This window comes from Mizuhopecten yessoensis, unplaced genomic scaffold (assembly GCF_002113885.1).
Source record: "Mizuhopecten yessoensis strain PY_sf001 unplaced genomic scaffold, ASM211388v2 scaffold715963, whole genome shotgun sequence".
Lineage (NCBI taxonomy): Eukaryota > Metazoa > Mollusca > Bivalvia > Pectinida > Pectinidae > Mizuhopecten > Mizuhopecten yessoensis.
In genome coordinates, this window is record NW_018479879.1 from 22992 (window position 1) to 45619 (window position 22628).

Below are 22628 nucleotides of genomic sequence, written 5' to 3' on the forward strand. Positions count from 1 at the left end.
ATGCTAAACAAGTACTTTACCGGTTTTGATATTACATAAAAATGATTCTGTAGACAGAATACATATATATAATGTTTTAAAATAAGTTTAAAATACAGACTACCATTGTAACTATATACAGGCAAGTTGTCAATGTTAGTTATATTTTAAATTTTGTAAACATTTTGCATGTTTTTCCAATCAAAAGTATCACTACGCTTACTTTATGTCTACCAATATAACATATTTAGTATCAAAATAACAGTAATCTGATACACTATACATTATCATAATTCATTTCCAAATTAACATTTGCCTGTGATATTTATCGGTCATTTTGTTAGGATAGCCCCGTCACTCAACCTGGTGTTATGCAAGGAGGTCCACTACGGTTATCAGTAACAATTATGAATAATCATTTATATGCATTTATTGATCCTTTGTATGTATCTACCTATGGCAAAAGAATAAAGGAAATCAAAGTGTCAGCCACATGTTGACCCCACCAAACAATATTTCTGCAGATTCTTACAATTTGTTTTGTCAATCTTTCTCAAGATTGGGAGCTTAATATTTTATATCTGATGAACGATTTTGCAAGTCACTATTCCACTCGATTAGACATACGACGTGTACTTTTACGTAGAACACCAGTTTGAAAATATTTTAAATGCTTTCCATTTGTTTTAAATTTTAGAGAAATCATACATATATATATGTATCCATTCGATGTTTCAACTGAAACTCCATTTCCAAACATACTTTTGTTTCTTAACTAATTGGTTATTATTCTTACTACACCCTAATAATCTCCGGAATTGTCCGTTTTTATGTTGGCATTTATAACACATGTTTATGTTCAATATTATTTGAATGATAATGCATGGATATTACTTAGCTCGCGTTGGACGTGTAAGGTTGATGTTTTATCGTAAATGCATAACAAACTATTCAGCATGTGCGTCGTACTAAGATCCTGATGTTTGGTATATTCCAAGGGGTATCCAATACCGATCTTATGTCGTTAAACATTGTTTTTTTTTTATCAAACTGTTACATGTTTTGTGGTTGAAAGTTTTTTCGAAAATGAAAGTGCACGAAAATTGTGTCTCAAACGACACCTGGTTCACTATCTAAACTGTGATCAGGATGTTTTCTTCATCATAGTTAACACCAAGATAATGTTTATATAATTTGAACTTGAATGAACAGTAAAAATCACCCTTTTGCAGGTTTTAACATTAAATGAAGGACATGTGTATCAATTGCCAGTTCATTGTAATATTTTAACGGTTATTTGCTGTGTGCGTTTTCATATTGTTCTGCTTTGGTTCGGTAGGTACATGCTCATGCTGGTATTCGAAGCAGTATATGTGTCTTATCAAGGATAGAACATCTGAAACCACTTAGCAATTACATTACAAACAGTAAGCACGGCTAGTATTTAATTTCTTTTTAAACTTGTGTCGTCCTGCTGACAAAATCTTGTTCATTTGAACCGGGTTAGTTATTACAAACCGGATCAGCGGCAAGGCTTTCGATTACATATATGATTTGGCAAGGCTTCCGTTTTTCTATCAGTATTGGGTTGCCCTTACCTTTTTCTCCCTGTAGCGTATAGCCATCTTTAGTCTGGCGAGAGGGTCGAGGCGGACGTTCTCTTCGCAGCCCGTGCCCTCACTAAACACGGCCTCCACCTCCTGAGTCCCGCGACACATGTCCATCAGTTCACAAGCAAAGTTCATACACTGTTCCACCAGACCAAGGTACTCAGCCTTAAAAACACAAACACAAAAGTGGTCAGTGAGGCGAGCTATCGGGAGGGGGGGTTTCAGTATGACTCATCAGGAAGACATGTGTGGCATCCTTAACAGACAGTTTACCAGGGAGTCATTATTAGAAATGAGACAAGGTAAGTGTCAATAAGGTCCCTATGTCGCCACTTTTCTAAAGGCATCAGGGGGAGCACGTGATGCAGCTGACACGAAGTTTGCTTACAGGCAAAGAAGTATTTGGAACAAAACATGATTCAACTGATGAAACTCACCCGAAGTATTCTTATAACTGACCTTCCCAAAACGTTTGATCAAAATCAATTCAGAAATGCGGTCGCTAGAATTTTGACATTTATAATTCTATAATAATTACGATGATCTTGGTCTGGCCATGATTCACTTAAACACAAACCCATTCAAAGTATTCTTAAACTTTACTATTATGGAGTTCGATAAATGAATCCGCAAGAGCAATGGCTTAGGATTGGGACGCAAGGGGACTGGATGGATGTTGGTAACACTATATCCCTCAAATAAGATGGCGAATTATAAATAAGACTGTTCTTAGATCATGGAAACTTTCTACAGTAAATACTAAGCGGTCATTTTGTAAACGGGTCAGTACTGTGACATTGTATAACATGCTTACCGACGTACCATGAACTCCTTCTCAACTTCCGCAAGATGCATCATTTCCTGTCGCAGTTCAAATGTGGCCATGATGGGGTCCGCACTGGATAGCGCCATGTAGGCCGGGCTGGCCAGTGCCCGGTATGCGCTAAGTCGCGACCTTGACCTTTTCAATGCGTCATAATTCTGCTTTGAGATACAGTCAGAACATCTACAAGAAATAGCATGTGGTTTTTCTATCCTATGGTTTCTAGACAAGAACATCTGCACGATTTCATGGTTATTGTAGTGACTAGCAAGAATTATAGGTGTTATATCAGGAGGAAACTGACTCTTTTCTTCAGTCCTGAAGAAAGCCTCGTTTACTCCTGATATAAGAAATCTATCTTCTCCCGCGATGAAGTTAGGATGTTCTGATATCACTTTGACGATTTTTGTAGCACCTTTGCTGATTGCGTGTAGAAGTGCTTCTTCTATACAGTTGAAGGACAGATTGTCCAGGAGGATTTCAATGACGTCAATTTTCTCACTGTCGACCGCTAGGTGGAGCGCGTTACGCCCCATGTAGTCGACACAGTTGGCGTTAAGAGTTCCGTCTTGCTCTTCTTCCTCTAACGTTTCACGTACAATCCCTGCGTCTCCAAGCGACGCAGCATTCAGATACACACGTTCCTCGTCAGTCAACTGAAACAGGAAATACGACACTGTTACCAAAAATAAGGCATCATCTACTCCTACTTTAACGGACCATGGAATGCGTCTATTAAAAGGAGGGAATTTTATAAGTTAAATGTATGACGAAAATATTAGCAAGACAGTAACAATAACAAGAGAATACCTAAGTGTCCAAAACCGTAATTTGCACTCAAAAACAATAAAACCAGGGCTAAATATCTAAAGGAAAGATGTACATGGCGATCAATAGCACCCTTATGCATGCACGAATTCGCAAACCAGTCATGAAATATTTGCAAAAACATACCTTTTGTAACTCGATGAAACAATGCTACACGGCCAAATAGTAAATCTAGACTTTGAAAAAGATATTTGGTTTCAAATATTTCCTTTTCCCATCCAAATCATTTAAAGGAATGTGAATAATTTATCGCGGAATAAGGCATTTATCTTGTGCAAAGACGACATCATGTCAAACCCAAATAATATCACGTCCTAAAAGCGAGAAGTGTAGTAGTGGTAATGAAACAATAAGGCAGAAACAAACATATCGGCCTTCATTTCGCACAACATAATGATATACCCCAATTAGATCTTGATGACGACTATATCTTACAGCTTAGTTATAGGGACCACGGAACCAAATCAAAAATAGATTGTCGGTTTTCCCCTTTTGGGCAGAATACTAAATAGGAAGGTGAATGCCTCGGGGCCTGCTGGTTGGATATTTAGGGGGCAGAAGTTTCAAAAGTTTTTTGTGGGGGTTGAGAAATATATATAGATGTAATATGAAAAAAAAAAAAAAAAAATCAAGCCTGCTTTTGTCTGGGTGAGTGTGTAATTTGTTGTAAATTTTGGTCGATTTTTGGTGCCGAATTCAATACAAGATGGCGGCCCCCACATAAAAAAAAGGTTCAAATTGGCAGATTTTTTTTTTTTTTAATTTACAGTTGTGTGAGATGATATACTTCAAGATGAGGGCAGGTNATATAGATGTAATTTACAGTTGTGTGAGATGATATACTTCAAGATGAGGGCAGGTAAACCAGTGTGGATAACCCCATTTAACCAGGACAGTGGTAAACGTTAACACTATCGTCTATGGAAAATTATTTGGTTCTGCGGTCCCTATACGTTATCTCTTTCGGTCATATTAGTAAAGAATAATGTAATAGGCTATGCAGAAGAGTATTTGATGTTTTTGAGTGCAAGTTTAGGAGGATATATTCGATCAATCAACGTGATCAATAAACCAATTGTTTTTTAAAGGCAACACATCCGTTATTTATCTGAACGTTTATTTAAATGACTTTACACGGTCTTTTTTATTATTTGTACTGATACGCTATTTGACGAATTAATATATAAACAAAATCAAACCGGCCAAGAGAGAAAGGGAATCCAATAAAGATGATCTAGTTACATTATGTATGCCCATTGTTTTGCGTAGTCGCCCGCTGCAGAAACCATTAGAATCTTGAATTCCACATCCCAATTGATGGTAGGATTTTCTCAATAATTTTAAGCCTCTCAATGCATAGGTTTACATACTGGGTAATGTTTAGATCACACCTTTTCGTCCCACGCTGTACCATAATTGTATGGTAATGTAAGAGAAGAGAGATTTGAAGGAAGAAAAGTTATTCTTAGATCATCTACAATCAGCTGTTGCAGAGTTTGATTGTAGGTAACATCCTGGAATCAATCCAGTATGTAGAACTGTTAGGGGAGGTGTCTTCCAGTGTAGTTGTCTAACCCAAGGCTCTGGGATGATTATTTTTCTTCTTCATTCCAAAACAATAATGTTCAGCATTTAAAATAAGAAATCGCTCGTCTTTTTCGAAATCAATTGGACAAATCTATAGCAGTTATGCCGCCAGACCATTATTGCCGATGATACACAAAGTGAAGTGTACTTGGTCTTTTGCTCACAGGATGATCGGGATTCTGCTTTTTACCTCTTGTTGGCTCATGTCCGTTAAACAGGACTTGATCCACGCACGTTCATCAAGATATATACTATATATTCCATTCGCTTTCACAATATGCTAAGATCTATTACTTCAAATGCAGTGTATATATCTGATAGTACCAGAACTGCTCAACAGCTAATCTATGGCCGAGACAAATCCAATAACTACACAGAGAAGCCCTGTTCAGAGACGTTTTCGGTGAGCAGATTATTTGGTGACTTCAATGTATTTTACTTAAAAACTACTTTGTTTAGAATTCTGAAAAAAGAAACGACAAGTTGGACGCAGATTAAAATTAATGTATAACACCAGTGTATTTAACAGAAGGCGAAACATAAGAACGATTCAATCAATTGATCAAAGATTTCATGATTATATTGCTAATGAGAGGGAGAATTTCATTTACACGTGGTGTCAAGAGGTTCTTTGGATAGGTTCAAGTCCACAAGTGTGGGTGAACCATAGCATCTTATATAATACTGAGAAATGACCATTAAAGATTTGCCAAAGCTGTGTCCGGTGCTGACTTTCAATTCTTGCGTTTACAGACAAAGACAAAGAGTCAATGCCAACAAAGAAATTGATTTTGTTGTCAAAAGGACACAACCACTTCCGACCAATCTATTTATGGCTGTTTATGGTCTCCGCGACATTTACTTTGGCATTTTATACAAAATCATAGTGGACAAACCGGTGTTGAAGACATCAACCAGATCACCAACTCTGGGAGACGTTTCTACGTCCTTAATCAAATTATTCCTTCCCCTCTGAGATTTATATACTGATGCTTAGTTGGTATGTCCACACTACACGAAGTGACGGTTCTGTGATAACTTGTAGCAGCTGGTGATTCCCCATTGGTGTCTCTTAAACAAAATAGCCGTGCAAACCATCTCAAACTGGTGCATCGTGCTGATTGAAACCGTAAATGCGTTCCCATAGGTGGGTGGTTTTCTATAGAAACAACGAAAACACCCTGCGATCCATTTCGTTACGTCAGTTGTCATTGATGAACAATAAAAACAATCCTGTCATCATGCTGTGATCCTATGGACGCTGACATGTCCAGTATTGTGGATTGCTGCTCTTAAACATGATTTGTTCCTGAGGGGTTACCATGTCGCTTCCGCCATCAATCTGTGGCTGCTGAAAGTCACTACGCGGACACCCGTTAATGCGTCAAGCCAGCGGTATAGGTTGGGCTCAAGACATCAGCTCTAGACAAAATAAAGATATGGTCCTTTGACGGGATCTCAGTTGGGCTCCCGTCCCAATGATTGGTGTCTCCGACGATGTTAATACTAGAATGTGTAACTTTTGTGCGTAACCACTCTAACCAACCGATTTCACATCTGCCCTGTGGATATACATTCAAAGTCTGGTTTAGGTTAGAGCCTTGACATGGCATCTGTGTTCATGGTTTTTTTTATCGTTGAGTTGTCTACCTTGCGCTGGTAGGCTAGTAGGCCAAGGGTAAGCTTTCAGTTAGACTCTGAACCGACGGTGCTAATACATGTAGGTTATTCCCAATATCTTCCTTATCGCTGCTTCACGGCCAACAGCTTGCACTGTTGTACAGTATATTTCCGTTTGCAGAGATGATCCGTACGTTATAAAGTAAGACTGTCGTCATGATTAAGATGCAAAACAGGGCCTAGCCGTTTGTGTGTAAATATTCCGAATAATGGTCCGGAGGAAAGTGCATCCGTCTCTACTTCCGATCCGATTCTGATCTTTTCCAAATTGTCCATTCTTCGAGGTTGCAATGAATTCATTATAATTCAAAAGCGGACTATCATATATTACAGTGATCTATATGCATTATAACAATTAACTCGTAGGTTTTGTAAAGTACGCGTCAAATATTTCGAATAGTAACTCTACGGGATTCTGCTGCCTCAGAAAAAACACGTCACGTAACATTTCCCATACATATATTGTAAATCTGTAATTCAAATTTGCTGCCATTAACTCCCCCCCCCCCCCCCCTCAGAGGGGAATGAGTTAATCATGAATGAAGTGTTCTGTCACCAACATTATCACATATGTATTTATACATTGAAAAACACGTACATTATTACATATCAACTATTTACGTTACACTTGCATAAAAATTATGGAAGTTTAACAAGAACATCTACCAGCCTTAAGTAGGATTCATACCATTTCGATAACGGTGTTGTTTTTTAACGTTGTGTACTTATATCAATCCGAACGATTATTTAATTAAAACAGCGCGGATATTGACGATGGATAAGAACTGATTATAAAGTGCCACAGTAGACTCGGGGGTGGGGTCCACGAGGACCAGCGATCAGGTGGTTTGCCCACGGTTGTGTCCATACGCTGAGGATCACACAGAAGCAGGCGCCATAATATCGACCGACTCTTATCTCCACAACACTTTAAACAGATACTTAGTTATCGCTTACACAAACGTCAAAACGAATAAGGTACATTATTTATTGGATAGTACAATCCCTTTTGTGTAAGCAGCCCACACTGTATATATGATTGGATTGTCGTCGCTACGTAATAATTGGACCCTCCTTGTGCTTGATGTAGTACACGTTTGCTCGTCCTATCGACACACCATCTCCCGCCGTACCAGGATTGAATGACATCGTCCTCGTCACGATCTGGAGCCGACCCAGATCATCAGAAACAAGGCGGGATTTAGTGTCCACTAAAATATCCCTCAGCACGGCGGAAATTAGTGTCATGCCAGACCATCCCTTCATAAGGTAGAAATAAGTACCGCGCTCGAGCATTGTGAGACAGAGATTACTTTTGTTTGTAATTACTTGACGGATTAAGAAAGAAAAACAGGGTTAATGAAAGTGTGCAGGAAATGAATACAATTTACCGACCTCCATTTACAATATAATATTAATATCTAAGCTCAATTCATCAGAATTAAATCAAACGGAAAACAGCTTATCTAGAACACATTTCTCCTTCAGTTATCTCAAACGACGTGTTGCTGAATATTGGGCTCCAATCGTTCATATTATTTTTCCTGGCGTTTAACCATGTACTGAAATGATTAGAATAGTCTTATATCAGTATGTGGAATTCTCAGGAGATTTCCTTGAAATACTACAACATCTCTTCGGTAACGATATCTCGTGTTTACAACATGTTTATGGTAAAATTATATCTTTGGATCTTCTATTACAATATTCAATACAACTTTTGTTACACTAGTTTAAGTTCATTTATAAATATGTCAATTTCTATTCAAGTTTGACTCAATGCAAATAATACCTGACTCATTTGCCGATGAAATTGACCATACTACAATGTAATATTGCCTGTGCGTATGAATACATATTTCTATTGACGTTTTTAAACACAGAGGATACCACTTGTATGAGCTTTTACATTTTAATTGAAGCTAGTCCTAAACAAGGAAAAAGAAGCAACCAAAAAACGATCAATCAGCAAAATAGCATCAGCTGTTGCTAGCGATAGTGACAATTCATGTACTGCCCTAGGAACTATCTCTCCAGCTACCCATTGTGCCTCTGGTGTCAGTGTCAACCCCTGGTACAAATCGAAAACAACCTGAATATGCAACGCAGTCGAACAGCAAAGTGCCATTTCAAATAGTTACGTCTTTTCAAGCTAGGTCTAGTTTTCCTGTCTAATTCGACAATCAATTACTGCAGCTTCACATTCCAGAAGATGTAGAACCTCAAAATGTAGCGGCTCTCCACTTCTAGGTAGCAAAAAGATTGATATGGCTTCCGAAGACTCGCAGATGAACCTGCGCAGAGCGTCTAGACATTATTCTAGACAATTTAATCTCTAAATAAACGTATGCATTAATCAACGTCCACTAATATTCTTTAAAATCCTGATAAATAAATGTCTTAAATAGTTAAGAAATTCTCCATATTATTATCAAACCTTAAATATATAAATTGTATCAATATAAGTTCAATATAATTTCAAAATCATGGTATCAAAAAATCTTAAACTATGGGGTATAATTTAAATAATGTTCCTTGGCCATATTCAATCAAAATATCAGTTGAATTGGGACTAAATTTGCAAGAAAAATTGTTAATTTTGAGCAAGGTTTCCGTTATATTAACACATAAAAAAAGGTGTTCAAATCGAAAAACTCACAAGCTCCAAAGTTAACAGTAACTCAAATAAGTTCCGCGAGTAGTAGTGAAAGTGCTACATGTACCAGGTGGTCTCATACAGAAATCCAACATTCCTTGTTTTAGACGTATTCCTGTACAAAACAATAAGGACCTTATAGAAATATAACTTAAAAGTCGTGACTGGATTGCCACATTATTAGAATTATAATATATGTATTGAATGGCTAGCATATCGTAGATTATAATATAGGTACTAATAGATACATGGTATATGGAGAAACGGGAATATTGTCTCTAGAAAAAGAAATAAAAGTGAGAATGATTTTGTTTTGGCATAAATCAAGTGGTCAGAGGTGACGCTATCTCACTCTGGGACATATCCCCGTATCAGGCAGTCATTGTATTTGTACGCTCATCAAGCTCTCAGGATAATTAATTTTTAATCCCACCTTCCCACCCTTTCTGTCGTCAATATTTTGTTTCTTTATTTTGGAGGAGCGTAGGTTGTTCAGATGTAGTGTTTAATAACATTGTCCAATATTACTATGTACTGTGTATCATTAGATGTATATAATGTGTAACCTGGCAGGTTGTTGCTAGTTTATGTTGAAGTGAGACAACACTTGCCGACTGGTCAGAGCATTGGGTAAACCTATAGCTACCTCCCCTAATTAACAGGGTTGGGGCAGCCGGCTCGCAGTAATCATGTAAAGATGGGTTTGGCAACCCCACCATTGCCCAATGTTTGGCGTTTTTTGGCAACCCCACTTGGGGTAGCTGTTATAGTTTGTAGTAGTGGCTGCCATGCGTGTGTGGTGGCAGCTACTGGGGTATTCAATTTTTCATATAATTTTCCATGTATTATTGATTTTATGCTAAGAGCCCTAGTGTGGCTCTATTGATATTAATACATTCAATGTCACCAATCTGGTGGCCATTTTCATTCATATTGTTGTCCGAGTTTTGCTTGTTATGCAGGGGAATAAAGATCAATATATTCAAAGCGGTATTCTGATATAGCAGTAGAGGTCAAACCTATTCCTTATTTAAATCAAATTGGGGTCCCGAATCCCATTTATTGAAACTTAATAAAAGGAACGCATATTAATATGCAATATTTTACAGCAAACTTCAAAATCTCAATTGAAACTGGAAGATGAAAAGGAATACATAGGAAAGAAAGAATGTGTAGTCTATGTCTTTCATTACTTGTTTAAATGTCCAAACAACCCAGTTAGTGTGTTCAGGGAAAATTTATTATTTCATGATACTATACACGTAATTCTACATTTTATAAAAACTAAAGATATGTTCAATATACAAGTATGTCATGCTAAATTGTAGTAAAATAATTGTACATTCCTTAGAAAACAGGTTTCAGTAAGATAGAAAGCATGTACGGTAAAAGTGTTAATTAACTATTATACTACTAGTATCTATTAAGTATATGTATGTATTTGTATAAGATACACGTATGCAATTTTGTTATAATATGATTAACATAATGATATTATGTAATGATGACCTCTTGTTACACACTTAACGTGTGTCAGAGTGATATGGAAAAAGGCGTTTTATTCTGTTTATTCCATACTTACAAATAAAATTAAAAGCTACTATCTTATGATCTATTTTTCTTTTGAGATATTGAAAAACGAAAAATTTCCAAAAGGGGTGTGATACAGGTTTTGCGGGCTGATACGGCTTTTGGGGTGTGATACAGGTTTTGCGGGCTGATACGACGAGGGCTGATACGGCTTTTTGGGTGTGATACGACGAGGGCTGACACGGGTTTTGGGGTGTGATACGACGAGGGCTGACACGGGTTTTGGGGTGTGATACGACGAGGGCTGACACGGGTTTTGGTGTGTGATACAACGGGGGCTGATACGAGTTTTGGGGTGTGATACGACGAGGGCTAACACGGGTTTTGGGGTGTGATACGGCGACGGCTGACACGGGTTTTGGGGTGTGATACGGCGACGGCTGACACGGGTTAGAGCAATTGTGTCGTATCGCATATATGCGATATGTATATATACAAACACCTCGTATTTATTAGTAAGTATGTAATAAAGGTGTTTTATTGTAAGTTCATCGAATATCATAATAAAGGTGATATATTATTAGTATAATAAGGAATATTATGGAGGTAGTTTATTGTTATGATATCTGGGCGAAAAACAAATAAGAATATAAAAATAAAACTAGAAAAAATCACTGTGTAAACAAAATTGAACAAGAGGCCTAGAAGGCCTGTATTGCTAACCTAGTGATAAGGCAACCATGGGAAAATGTTCCCAAAAAGATAATGCTGGGATTGAATAATTTACTTTTATTATATCTATTAGACCTGTCCCTTTGCTCCAGGGCATGTCACTTCCCCCGTTTATATGAAATTTAGCCGTCTTTGCCCAAAGTTTCTCTACACCAAATTTTGTTAAAATCTGTTTTAAAGATTCCTCCCTAGTAGCTTTAGACCATGGCTTGAATTTTTTCATCTATACGAGAGAAAAAGAATTTTAAAGATTTATTCTATTTACCCTATTGAAACACCCATCTGTCTCGCTTTGAACATTACCTTCTATTTATACCGTTGCGAAAAGATGCTCTGGACGAAATTTGCTCAAAATCACTTCTTTAATATAGAAGATGAAGGATTTTGAATATTAATGTTTGTATCTCATATTGGGCCAACCCTCTCTACTCTCACGGCGGCCACACCATCCGTCTATACTAAACGAGTCCTTTTTGCTCAAGGATGCTCCAATCTAATTAAAATCATATGTTACATGGCTTCGTTAACTTCGTACTACGCCTGAACATCTGAGTGTGCCGCGGTCAGGGTCACGTTCATGTGACCTTTATATTTATAAATACTCATTAAATTTTGACCAATCAGAGACCCTCTTTAAAAAGGGCGCTCGGAGTTGTAACAAATATGGCGAACATTGATGTGAATGATGCGAAAGTTCTGAAGTTATTACAGATTGATCGTCTGAAACTCGAACAGAAAGAACAAGATATTCGAAGCTTTATTAGAGAAGAAAGACTGTATGGCGGTGTTGCCTACGCAATTATTACCCAATAGGTACGTTTTCCTTGGCGTCGTAGAAACGTCAGTTCCAGCCGCCATATTTGTGTTGGAAAACTAATCTGTTCGATACCCCTCGCTATTTATCTATCAACCATGATATTCCGATTCGCTGGCGAACTTTTGCCAGCGCGCCCCTGATTGGTTCATCTAAAGGTCACTTGAACGTGACCCTGACCGCGGCACATTCAGATGTTCAGGCTGAGCCATGTAACAGATGATTTTAATCAGATTGAAGGATGCTCTACACTAGTTTTAGTTACAGTAAAATCCTCGCCCTGGGGAGAAGAAGTCTCTTAAAGATATATTCCTATAACCCTATTTGGCCTAGCCCCTCTGCCCCAGAGGACCATATTCTCCTTTAATATATAATTGAGACCATTAACCCTTAAATGCTCTAGATCTATTGGACCTAGCCCCTCTGCCCTCAGAGGACCAAACTCTCCTTTTATACATAATTGAGTCTCCAAACCCAAAGATGCTCTAGATCTATTGGACCTAGCCCCTCTGCCCCCAGAGGACCAAACCCTCCTTTTATACATAATTGAGACCCTTAACACAAAGATGCTCTAGATCTATTGGACCTAGCCCCTCTGCCCCCAGAGGACTAAACCCTCCTTTTATACATAATTGAGACCCTTAACCTAAAGATGCTCTAGACCTAATTTGGCCAAAAAACACCCCATAGGAATGGAAGACGGATACTTTTCAAAGATTCACCTCTATTTCTTGCATATTAGACTGAGATATCCGCATTTCCGGCGTGGCTGGAAAATTCTATCCGACCCACGGGTCCAGATCGCTTACACTGTCGAGGGAGTTATAGTGACCTTTCAGGGTCACGCTATTGTTCGTGACGTCATTTTATGACGTTTTGGGGTCAGACAGGGTCATTGACGTCACTAACAATTGCCATCTGGGCTTCATATGCAAATGAGAAATGTGCGGACAGTTTACAACTTTACTAGAAGAGCAGCTGTTTTTACGGGTAATAAGCAAGAAATAGAATCCATTCCTGATATGAGGTAAGGATAATGTTATTCAAACCCTCGGGATGAAATATTGAGCAAAATACCCTCGGCAAAGTCTCGGGTCTCCTGCTCAATATTTCATCCCTTGGGTTTGAATAACCTTATACATACCTAACATCAGGGATGGATTCTATTATTCCCTTATTTCCTTTTTTTAAAATTATTATTTTGGTGCCTATTGCATACAATTTTGTGCAAAACAAAGTTACCAATGGAATATAGACGAACACAAGTTGTTGATTGCAATTCGTACTGACACTTACAGATTAATAGGTGAAAAGGTGTAATATAGATAAATAACATCGACATGAATACAAATGTATGCGTTTCCCATTATGTTGACTAATGTGATAGTTCTGTACCATCACTCCTAATGTTACTAGTGTGAGTGACGTTCCCCTCCACACCTCCGGCCTTCGTATGTATGGGCTCATGTTTCAGTCAATAACTAGTCGACCGCAGACGATAAGACGAAGACGCTAACTTGACCAGAGCCTCTCGGTAGACATAATATTGTCAATCAATTTATGCTCAATACAACACCAATCGGAATCACGTAGATCAAAGCTACAATACAAAATTATCACGAATGTTAGTTAATGTTAGTGACAGCTTTATGTGTAACACTATCACGAAATTCTACTACAGCGTTACTTCATCCTTATATAGGGAGTGACCATTACACTATCACCACAGCCTCATACAGAGGGTTACCTAACACCACCACTACCTCCTTATACAGATAGTGTTACCGTAACACCATATCCACATCCCAATACAGAGGGTTACCTAACACCACCACTACCTCCTTATACAGATAGTGTTACCGTAACACCATATCCACCTCCCAATACAGAGGGTTACCTAACCCCATCACTACCTCCTTATACAGGTAGAGTTACCGTAACACCATATACAAATCCCAATACACAGGGTTACATAACACCACCACTACCTCATTATACAGATAGTGTTACCGTCACACCATATCCACATCCCAATAAAGGGAGTTATAGTTACACTATCACCACATTCTTATAAAGAGGGTTACCGTAACACTATCATCACAACCTTATCCAGAGGGTTACAATAAGCAGTTACCATGTCCTTATACATAGGGTTACCATAATCAGTTAACATGTCCTGATACAGAGGGTTACCATAATCAGCTACCATGTCCTTATACAGAGGGCTACCATAATTAGTTAACATGTCATTATACAGAGGGTTACCATAATCTGTTACCATGTCCTTATACAGACGGTTACCATAATCAGTTACCATGTTCTTATACAGAGGGTTACCATAGTCAGTTACCATGTCCTTATACCGAGGATTACCATAAACGGTTATCATGTCCTTATACAGAGGGTTACCATATTAGTTAAAATGGCCTTATAAAGAGGGTTACCATAATCAGTTAACATGTCCTGATACAGAGGGTTACCATAATCAGCTACCATGTCCTTATACAGAGGGCTACCATAATTAGTTAACATGTCATTATACAGAGGGTTACCATAACCAGTTACCATGTCCTTATACATAGGGTTACCATAATCAGTTAACATGTCCTTATACCGAGGGTAACTATAATTAGTTAACATGTCCTTATACCGAGGGTTACCATAATCTGTTACCATGTCCTTATACAGACGGTTACCATAATCAGTTACCATGACCTTATACAGAGGGTTACCATGTCCTTATACAGAGTGTTACCATAATTAGTTAACATGTCATTATACAGAGGGTTACCATAACCAGTTACCATGTCCTTATACAGAGGGTTACCATAATCAGTTACCATGTCCTTATACCGAGGGTAACCATAATTAGTTAACATGTCCTTATACCGAGGGTTACCATAATCGGTTACCATGTCCTTATACAGAGGGTTACCATGTCCTTATACAGAGGATTACCATAATCGGTTACCATGGGCTTATACAGAAGGTTACAATAATCAGTTAACATGTCCTTATACAGAGAGTTAAAGTAACACTATCACTTCAACCTTATACAGAGGGTTACCGTAACATTATCATCACAACCTTATACAGAGGGTTACAGTAACACTATCATCACAACCTTATACAGAGGGTTACTGTAACACTATCATCACAACCTTATACAGAGGGTTACCGTAACATTATCATCACAACCTTATACAGAGGGTTACAGTAACATTATCATCACAACCTTATACAGAGGGTTACCGTAACACTATCATCACAACCTTATACAGAGGGTTACAGTAACATTATCATTACAACCTTATACAGAGGGTTACAGTAACACTATCATCACAACCTTATACAGAGGGTTACCGTAACACTATCATCACAACCTTATACAGAGGGTTACAGTAACATTATCATCACAACCTTATACAGAGGGTTACCGTAACACTATCATCACAACCTTATACAGAGGGTTACCGTAACATTATCATCACAACCTTATACAGGTAGAGTTACCGTAACACTACCATCACAACCTTATACAGAGGGTTACCGCAACACCAAAACATCACAATATAAAATGGATTACCAAAATACTTTATCATTGTGATATTCCTTTTTCCTTACATTTGTTAACGCTTACAATTCACCATCAGGACATTTTTCTACCCGTTTACCTGTAACGGCATCAACACTACACAATAATTCCAAGCCAGACACGTATACTGGGCTTCACATTTACCCTAATAAGCATGACAAACCTATACCGGAAATGACATCAACTCTACACCATCATGACATTTTTCTACCCATATACTGGGAATTACATCAATCACCATCGTGACATTTCTATAATCGTATACTGGGAATGACATCAATCACCATCGTGACATTTCTATAATCCCCCCCTGGGAATGACATCAATCACCATCAAGACATTTCTACAACCGTATACTCGGAATGACATCAATCACCATCGTGACATTTCTATAATTGTATACTGGGAATGACATCAATCACCATCAAGACATTTCTATAACCGTATACTCGGAATGACATCAATCACCAGCATGGCATTTCTATAACCGTATACTGGGAATGACATCAATCACCATCATGACATTTCTATAACCGTATACTGGGAATGACATCAATCACCATCATGACATTTCTATAATCGTATACTGGGAATGACATCAATCACCATCATGACATTTCTATAACCGTATACTGGGAATGACATCAATCACCATCGTGACATTTCTATAACCGTATACTGGGAATGACATCAATCACCATCATGACATTTCTATAACCGTATACTGGGAATGACATCAATCACCATCGTGACATTTCTATAACCGTATACTGGGAATGACATCAATCACCATCATGACATTTCTATAACCGTATACTGGGAATGACATCAATCACCATCATGACATTTCTATAACCGTATACTGGGAATGACATCAATCACCATCATGACATTTCTATAACCGTATACTGGGAATGACATCAATCACCATCATGACATTTCTATAACCGTATACTGGGAATGACATCAATCACCATCATGACATTTCTATAACCGTATACTGGGAATGACATCAATCACCATCGTGACATTTCTATAACCGTATCTGGGAATGACATCAATCACCATCATGACATTTCTTTAACCGTATAATGGGAATGACATCAATCGCCATCATGACATTTCTATAACCGTTACTGGGAATGACATCAATCACCATCATGACATTTCTATAACCGTTACTGGGAATGACATCCATCACCATCATGACATTTCTATAACCGTATACTGGGAATGACATCAATCACCATCATGACATTTCTATAACCGTATCCTAGGAATTAAATCAACAACACACCATCAGTACATTCTGTACTCGTGTGCTGGGAATGACATTAACGATACCCCATTTTAAACAGGTAAAATAATAAAACATTTTGGTGTGCACTAATGGAAGTCTATTAGCTATTGGTGTGTATTTTGAAGAAAACTGAGGTCGATGACTTTATTTACTGCATGCACCTCATTTATGTTGACTTCGTCTTCATGCTGTATATTATATACAAATCTACGTGTTGATTCGTATTTATAAATGTAGTACATGTATGTAGCACCTACCTGTCCCACTCCCCCTTACCTACGACACCCTTTGCAGCCTTAACCTACACATTCCGTACTTGCCTTGTCCTTTGTAGTCTTTATTGTCCCTACTCCCTCCGTAGTTCTTACCTGCCTCGCCCTCTTCTATAATTTTTCATCCTACCCGTCCTCCTCTGTTATACTTACCTGTTCCGCCCTATGTAATGCATACAATGTATATGCCCTGTCCTCCTCTGTTTCATTACGTTCCCCTAAATAGTCCTTACCTGCTACGCCCACAGAAAATCTTACCTGCACATCCTCGAAGTTGTTGAAGAGTGATCCCTGCGAGGGCATGGCCGAGGCGCGCTTGTGTTCACTGGAGCCGGTGGTCGTGAAGTCCGCACCCCTGTGGGATGGAGAGTTGTAAACAATACAGGAAGAAAAAGTTTTTGACATGGCAACAAGTACCTAACACATCCGTTACCCGTCCCCTTCCCAAAGGCAGTCACGCGCGTCCTTTGTACGCCTCTTATTCGTCACCTACCCAGCAACACACATTGCATATGCTAATAATCAGATATGCAGTACTCCTTAGACACAAAGATCAGATAGTCCCACCCGCCGAAACACAGGCCAGTAAATGATAGTGTTGTTTAAAACCATGGCAGTCAAATGGTCCGTCAAATATTGTCTTGTTTGCATGCAATGCAGATAGTGATTAGAAGACGGAGCGGTGTATTGACCACCAGCAGTGGGTTGCGTGGAGAAGGCTAAATGTCATAGCTAGCATACCACCTCTCATCCCCACGTCGCTCATCCTCAACCGTTTCCTACTAAATCAAATCCCTATTATTTTCCGATGGAATTAATTCCGTGTTCCTATCTATTTTAAGGCAAACTTTCAAATATTTGTCCATGTCTGCAGCAGAAATTTAGTTTTAAATCAAAACGATATCGCTGTTTATTGATTTCTATAATATTCATATCATATCATGCTTCAGGAATCGTGTGTGCCAGAGATACTCAAATACAGATATATTCAACAATAGCATAGGCCTGAGGGCAATTTGTCAGACGAACGAAGTATGTGTTACACGTACATGTAGACATTTCCGGGAAAGCCAGCGGATCATATAAATCTGGAGATATGTGCAATGGCGACCAATATTTATATTGATGTTTTGGAAGAACTGATGATTTCCGCGGTCAAAGCTCAAATTGGTTGGTATATGAAGGTCAGAACATTGTTGATAGCTATTATGTTTTCAGGAAGGTCTTGTCTACATATACTCAGTTTTTCTGTGTTTCGAAAGGTCATAGCTTGGCTTACCAATAGTCAGATGTTTGCTCTTAGAAAGGTCATAGCTTGGCTTACCAATAGTCAGATGTTTGCTCTTAGAAATGTCATAGCTTGGCTTACCAATAGTCAAATGTTTGCTCTTAGGAAGGTCATAGCTTGGCTTACCAATAGTCAGATGTTTGCTCTTAGAAAGGTCATAACATTGCCAACTGATAGTTCGGGATGGGCTAAATACATTTTTTTCTTGTTGGGAAAATGTGTGAGATGAGTGCCGAATCCCTCCATTGTGCCGTTTGGGTTGTTGACAAGTCCACCTTAGATTTATGTTTCGTTAGACTTTAATATGTAATAATATGATAGGTCAGTTCAGTAGATTGGTTACGAATTGAAACCAAACGCGAGACCTCATCAAGTAGTTCTAAGTCACTGATAAGTTTCCACTTTGACATTCATACCCATCCCTTGAGATCCCCATTAGGACCTAAGCTCCGCCATCGCCGATCATCCCCCATTAGGACCCAGTCACGACCCCCACAGTTATAGCTGATAGTTGGCCACAAGGTGGCGCGGTAATATGATTTATTCGCCCACGATCACATGACCTGGTCAGTGTGTTCTCTTCACCATCCCAGTCATTACACCATACATCAAAGACGCTGGCTCCAAAACATCTCGCCATTCGTCCGGAAATAATAGCGGAAATGTGTCAGCGTCAGGACTGCGGCTCGTAATACTCCCGATTGCCTAAACAATGGCTTACACACGTACGTGGTTAGCGTTTTGCCTAGGAAATAAATGATGCTTACTATTATTTGTCATTGGCACTTAGACTTGTTTGACGCCTAAAGAATTCGTTTTGAAACGTATCAAGTGTAAGCTTCCCCAAACCAGGTTAACGTGTGGCTATACACTATAAAGTAACTTTGGTGTCAGGTGCAACAATAGAAAATGAGCTTTTGCATAAAAAGACAATATCAGTCGTCACAACGAAACTTGGATTCGAACTATAAACCTCAGAACTGTAAACGTAAACATACATGTAACTAGTCACTAAGAATCGACACAGTCCAGATTCACATAACGCTTCCCTCTTTTATCTCAATTTTGCCCGTTAAAAACCTGTTTTGTTGCGAGAAGCCATGTATTATAGAACGTAGAATTGCAACGAGCCAGACCGCAACTGGAATGTACCAATGTATCGGTAGATAATCTCTATTACCAGCGAACAAAACGATCAGTACACTTTCCCTGCCTTCATTATTCTATGTCCTCAGTATTCCGATGTATTTTTATGGTGACGTCACTTAATTTGTATTACTGAGAACATTCAACGATGAAACTGATTTGTTCCTATTGATAGACCAATCATTTCCTACAACATAAAAAAGGCAGCTGGCAATAATGTTAAAAGGGCATAAAATCTTGTCTGATTTTAATCACTCGGTGCTGTGTTCGAACGTACAAGGGACGTTGCTGTAGATATCAGGGGATTCACAGCTAAATCTCACTGTCGTTATAGTGGTCAGTGTTGATTTAGGGACTTATTGAAACGACAATGATATTTGTAAGATATTCCTTGAGATACAATGAAGTGACAATTGCGCGCATTTTTATCTGTAATCACATGACATCAGATCAATGTTGTGCTGACATCGAAGAGCCTTCACGTGGACATTGTTTTTCACTGGTTAAATAAGGATACTGAAGTAACAGATCGACAGGTTGGTATCAGCCATACATCACTCAGTGATAAACTTTTCTCCTAAGATTAATTTCTTCAGTAATGATTCCAAAACATAACAGTGTCTTCAGTCTGTTGAAAATGTAACCCAAACAACAACTATATGCACATTATTACAAAAAATACGAAAGAGGGAAATAAATGTTTAAAATTTCGAGTGTCGATGCAGAATGGACCTCAAACAACAAAAACAACAACAACAACAACCCCTAACAGAATGGACCTCAAACAACAACCCCCCCCCCCCCCTAAAAAGTAGCGGTAAAACAACAACCCTAACAGACAAACTTCAAACTACAAAAATATAAACAAAAAAATCATTAACAGGTTATACCTGCACAATAACATGTACAAACCACTAGCCCAACGCCATCACTCAGTGTAGTAACAGGAGCTCTGTAGCCTATCATTGCAGCATTGGTTCTGTATTGTATCCCATTTTATGTACACGAAACCAGCTGCACTGCTTCAGATCGACTTAACATTGATCAACAATTCGCTGGTAATTTGATATACAGATGATAAATAACATCTAGCCATTCTAATATATTTTCATTTCATTTTACGAAAAACATATACTTCAAATTTAATTTAAAATAGAGTTGTAATTATTTAGCTAATTGAAATAGCTTTAAATTGAAATATACAATTTCTCAAAGTTCCATTTTTATTAACTAAAAATAACATCACACGAGAGAAGATAAAGTCTGCAATAAACAGAATGAACCGTAACTTTGTAATTGAACACACGTTCAGCCGGATACATACATCACTGACCCTCCGCAATATTGTCACATAAATAAGCACCCACAATAGTGTTACATTACTGACCACCCACAATAGTGTCAAATAACTGACCACCCACAATAGTGTCACATAACTAACCACCCACAATAGTGTCACATTACTGACCACCCACGATAGTGTCACATTACTGACCACCCACATTAGTGTCACATTACTGACCACCCACAATAGTGTCACATTACTCACCACCCACAATAGTGTCACATTACTGACCATCAATAATAGTGTCACATTACTAACCACCCACAATAGTGTCACATAACTGATCGCCCACAATAGTGTCAAATAAGTGACCACCCACAATAGTGTCCCATTACTGATCATCCACAATAGTGTCACATAACAAACCACCCACAATAGTGTCACATAACTAACCAACCACAATAGTGTCACATTACTGACCATCCATAATAGTGTCACATTACTAACAACCCACAATAGTGTCACATAACTGACCGCCCACAATAGTGTCACATAACTGACCGCCCCCAATAGTGTCACATAACTGACCGCCCACAATAGTGTCACAGAACTGACCACCCACATTAGTGTCACAAAACTGACCACCCACAATAGTGTCACATAACTTACCACCCACAATAGTGTCACATAACTAACCACCAACAATAGTGTCACATAACTAACCACCCACAATAGTGTCACAAAACTAACCACCCACAATAGTGTCATATAACTAACCACCCACAATAGTGTCACAAAACTAATCGCCCACAATAGTGTCACATTACTGACCACCCACAAAAGTGTCACATAACTGACCATCCATAAAAGTGTCACATTACTAACAACCCACAATAGTGTCACATAACTGACCGCCCACAATAGTGTCACAGAACTGACCACCCACATTAGTGTCACAAAACTGACCACCCACATTAGTGTCACATAACTGACCACCCACAATAGTTTCACATTACTGACCACCCACAATAGTGTCAAATAACTGACCACCCACAATAGTGTCACATAACTTACCACCCACAATAGTGTCACATAACTAACCACCCACAATAGTGTCACAAAACTAACCACCCACAATAGTGTCACATTACTCACCACCCACAATAGTGTCACATTACTGACCATCAATAATAGTGTCACATTACTAACCACCCACAATAGTGTCACATAACTGATCGCCCACAATAGTGTCAAATAAGTGACCACCCACAATAGTGTCCCATTACTGATCATCCACAATAGTGTCACATAACAAACCACCCACAATAGTGTCACATAACTAACCACCCACAATAGTGTCACATAACTGACCGCCCACAATAGTGTCACATAACTGACCACCCACATTAGTGTCACAAAACTGACCACCCACAATAGTGTCACATAACTAACCACCCACAATAGTGTCACATAACTGACCACCCACAATAGTGTCACATAACT

The 22628-nt window shown here is 38.5% G+C and overlaps 1 protein-coding gene across 1 annotated transcript in view; it reads right to left on the minus strand.

The window, feature by feature from the left end:
- Nucleotides 1–17811, minus strand: part of LOC110441447 (short transient receptor potential channel 3-like) — a gene marked incomplete at its 3' end in the record, with an annotated part of 39449 nt that extends 21638 nt beyond the window's left edge. Inside the window, exons 1-3 of the mRNA XM_021484579.1 lie at nucleotides 17665–17811; nucleotides 2412–3068; nucleotides 1578–1754 (exon numbers count right to left, since the gene is read on the minus strand). Coding sequence (XP_021340254.1) covers nucleotides 1578–1754; nucleotides 2412–3068; nucleotides 17665–17811 — 981 coding nt within the window. The remainder of the gene's footprint in view (nucleotides 1–1577; nucleotides 1755–2411; nucleotides 3069–17664) is intronic.
- Nucleotides 17812–22628: the final 4817 nt, after the last annotated feature.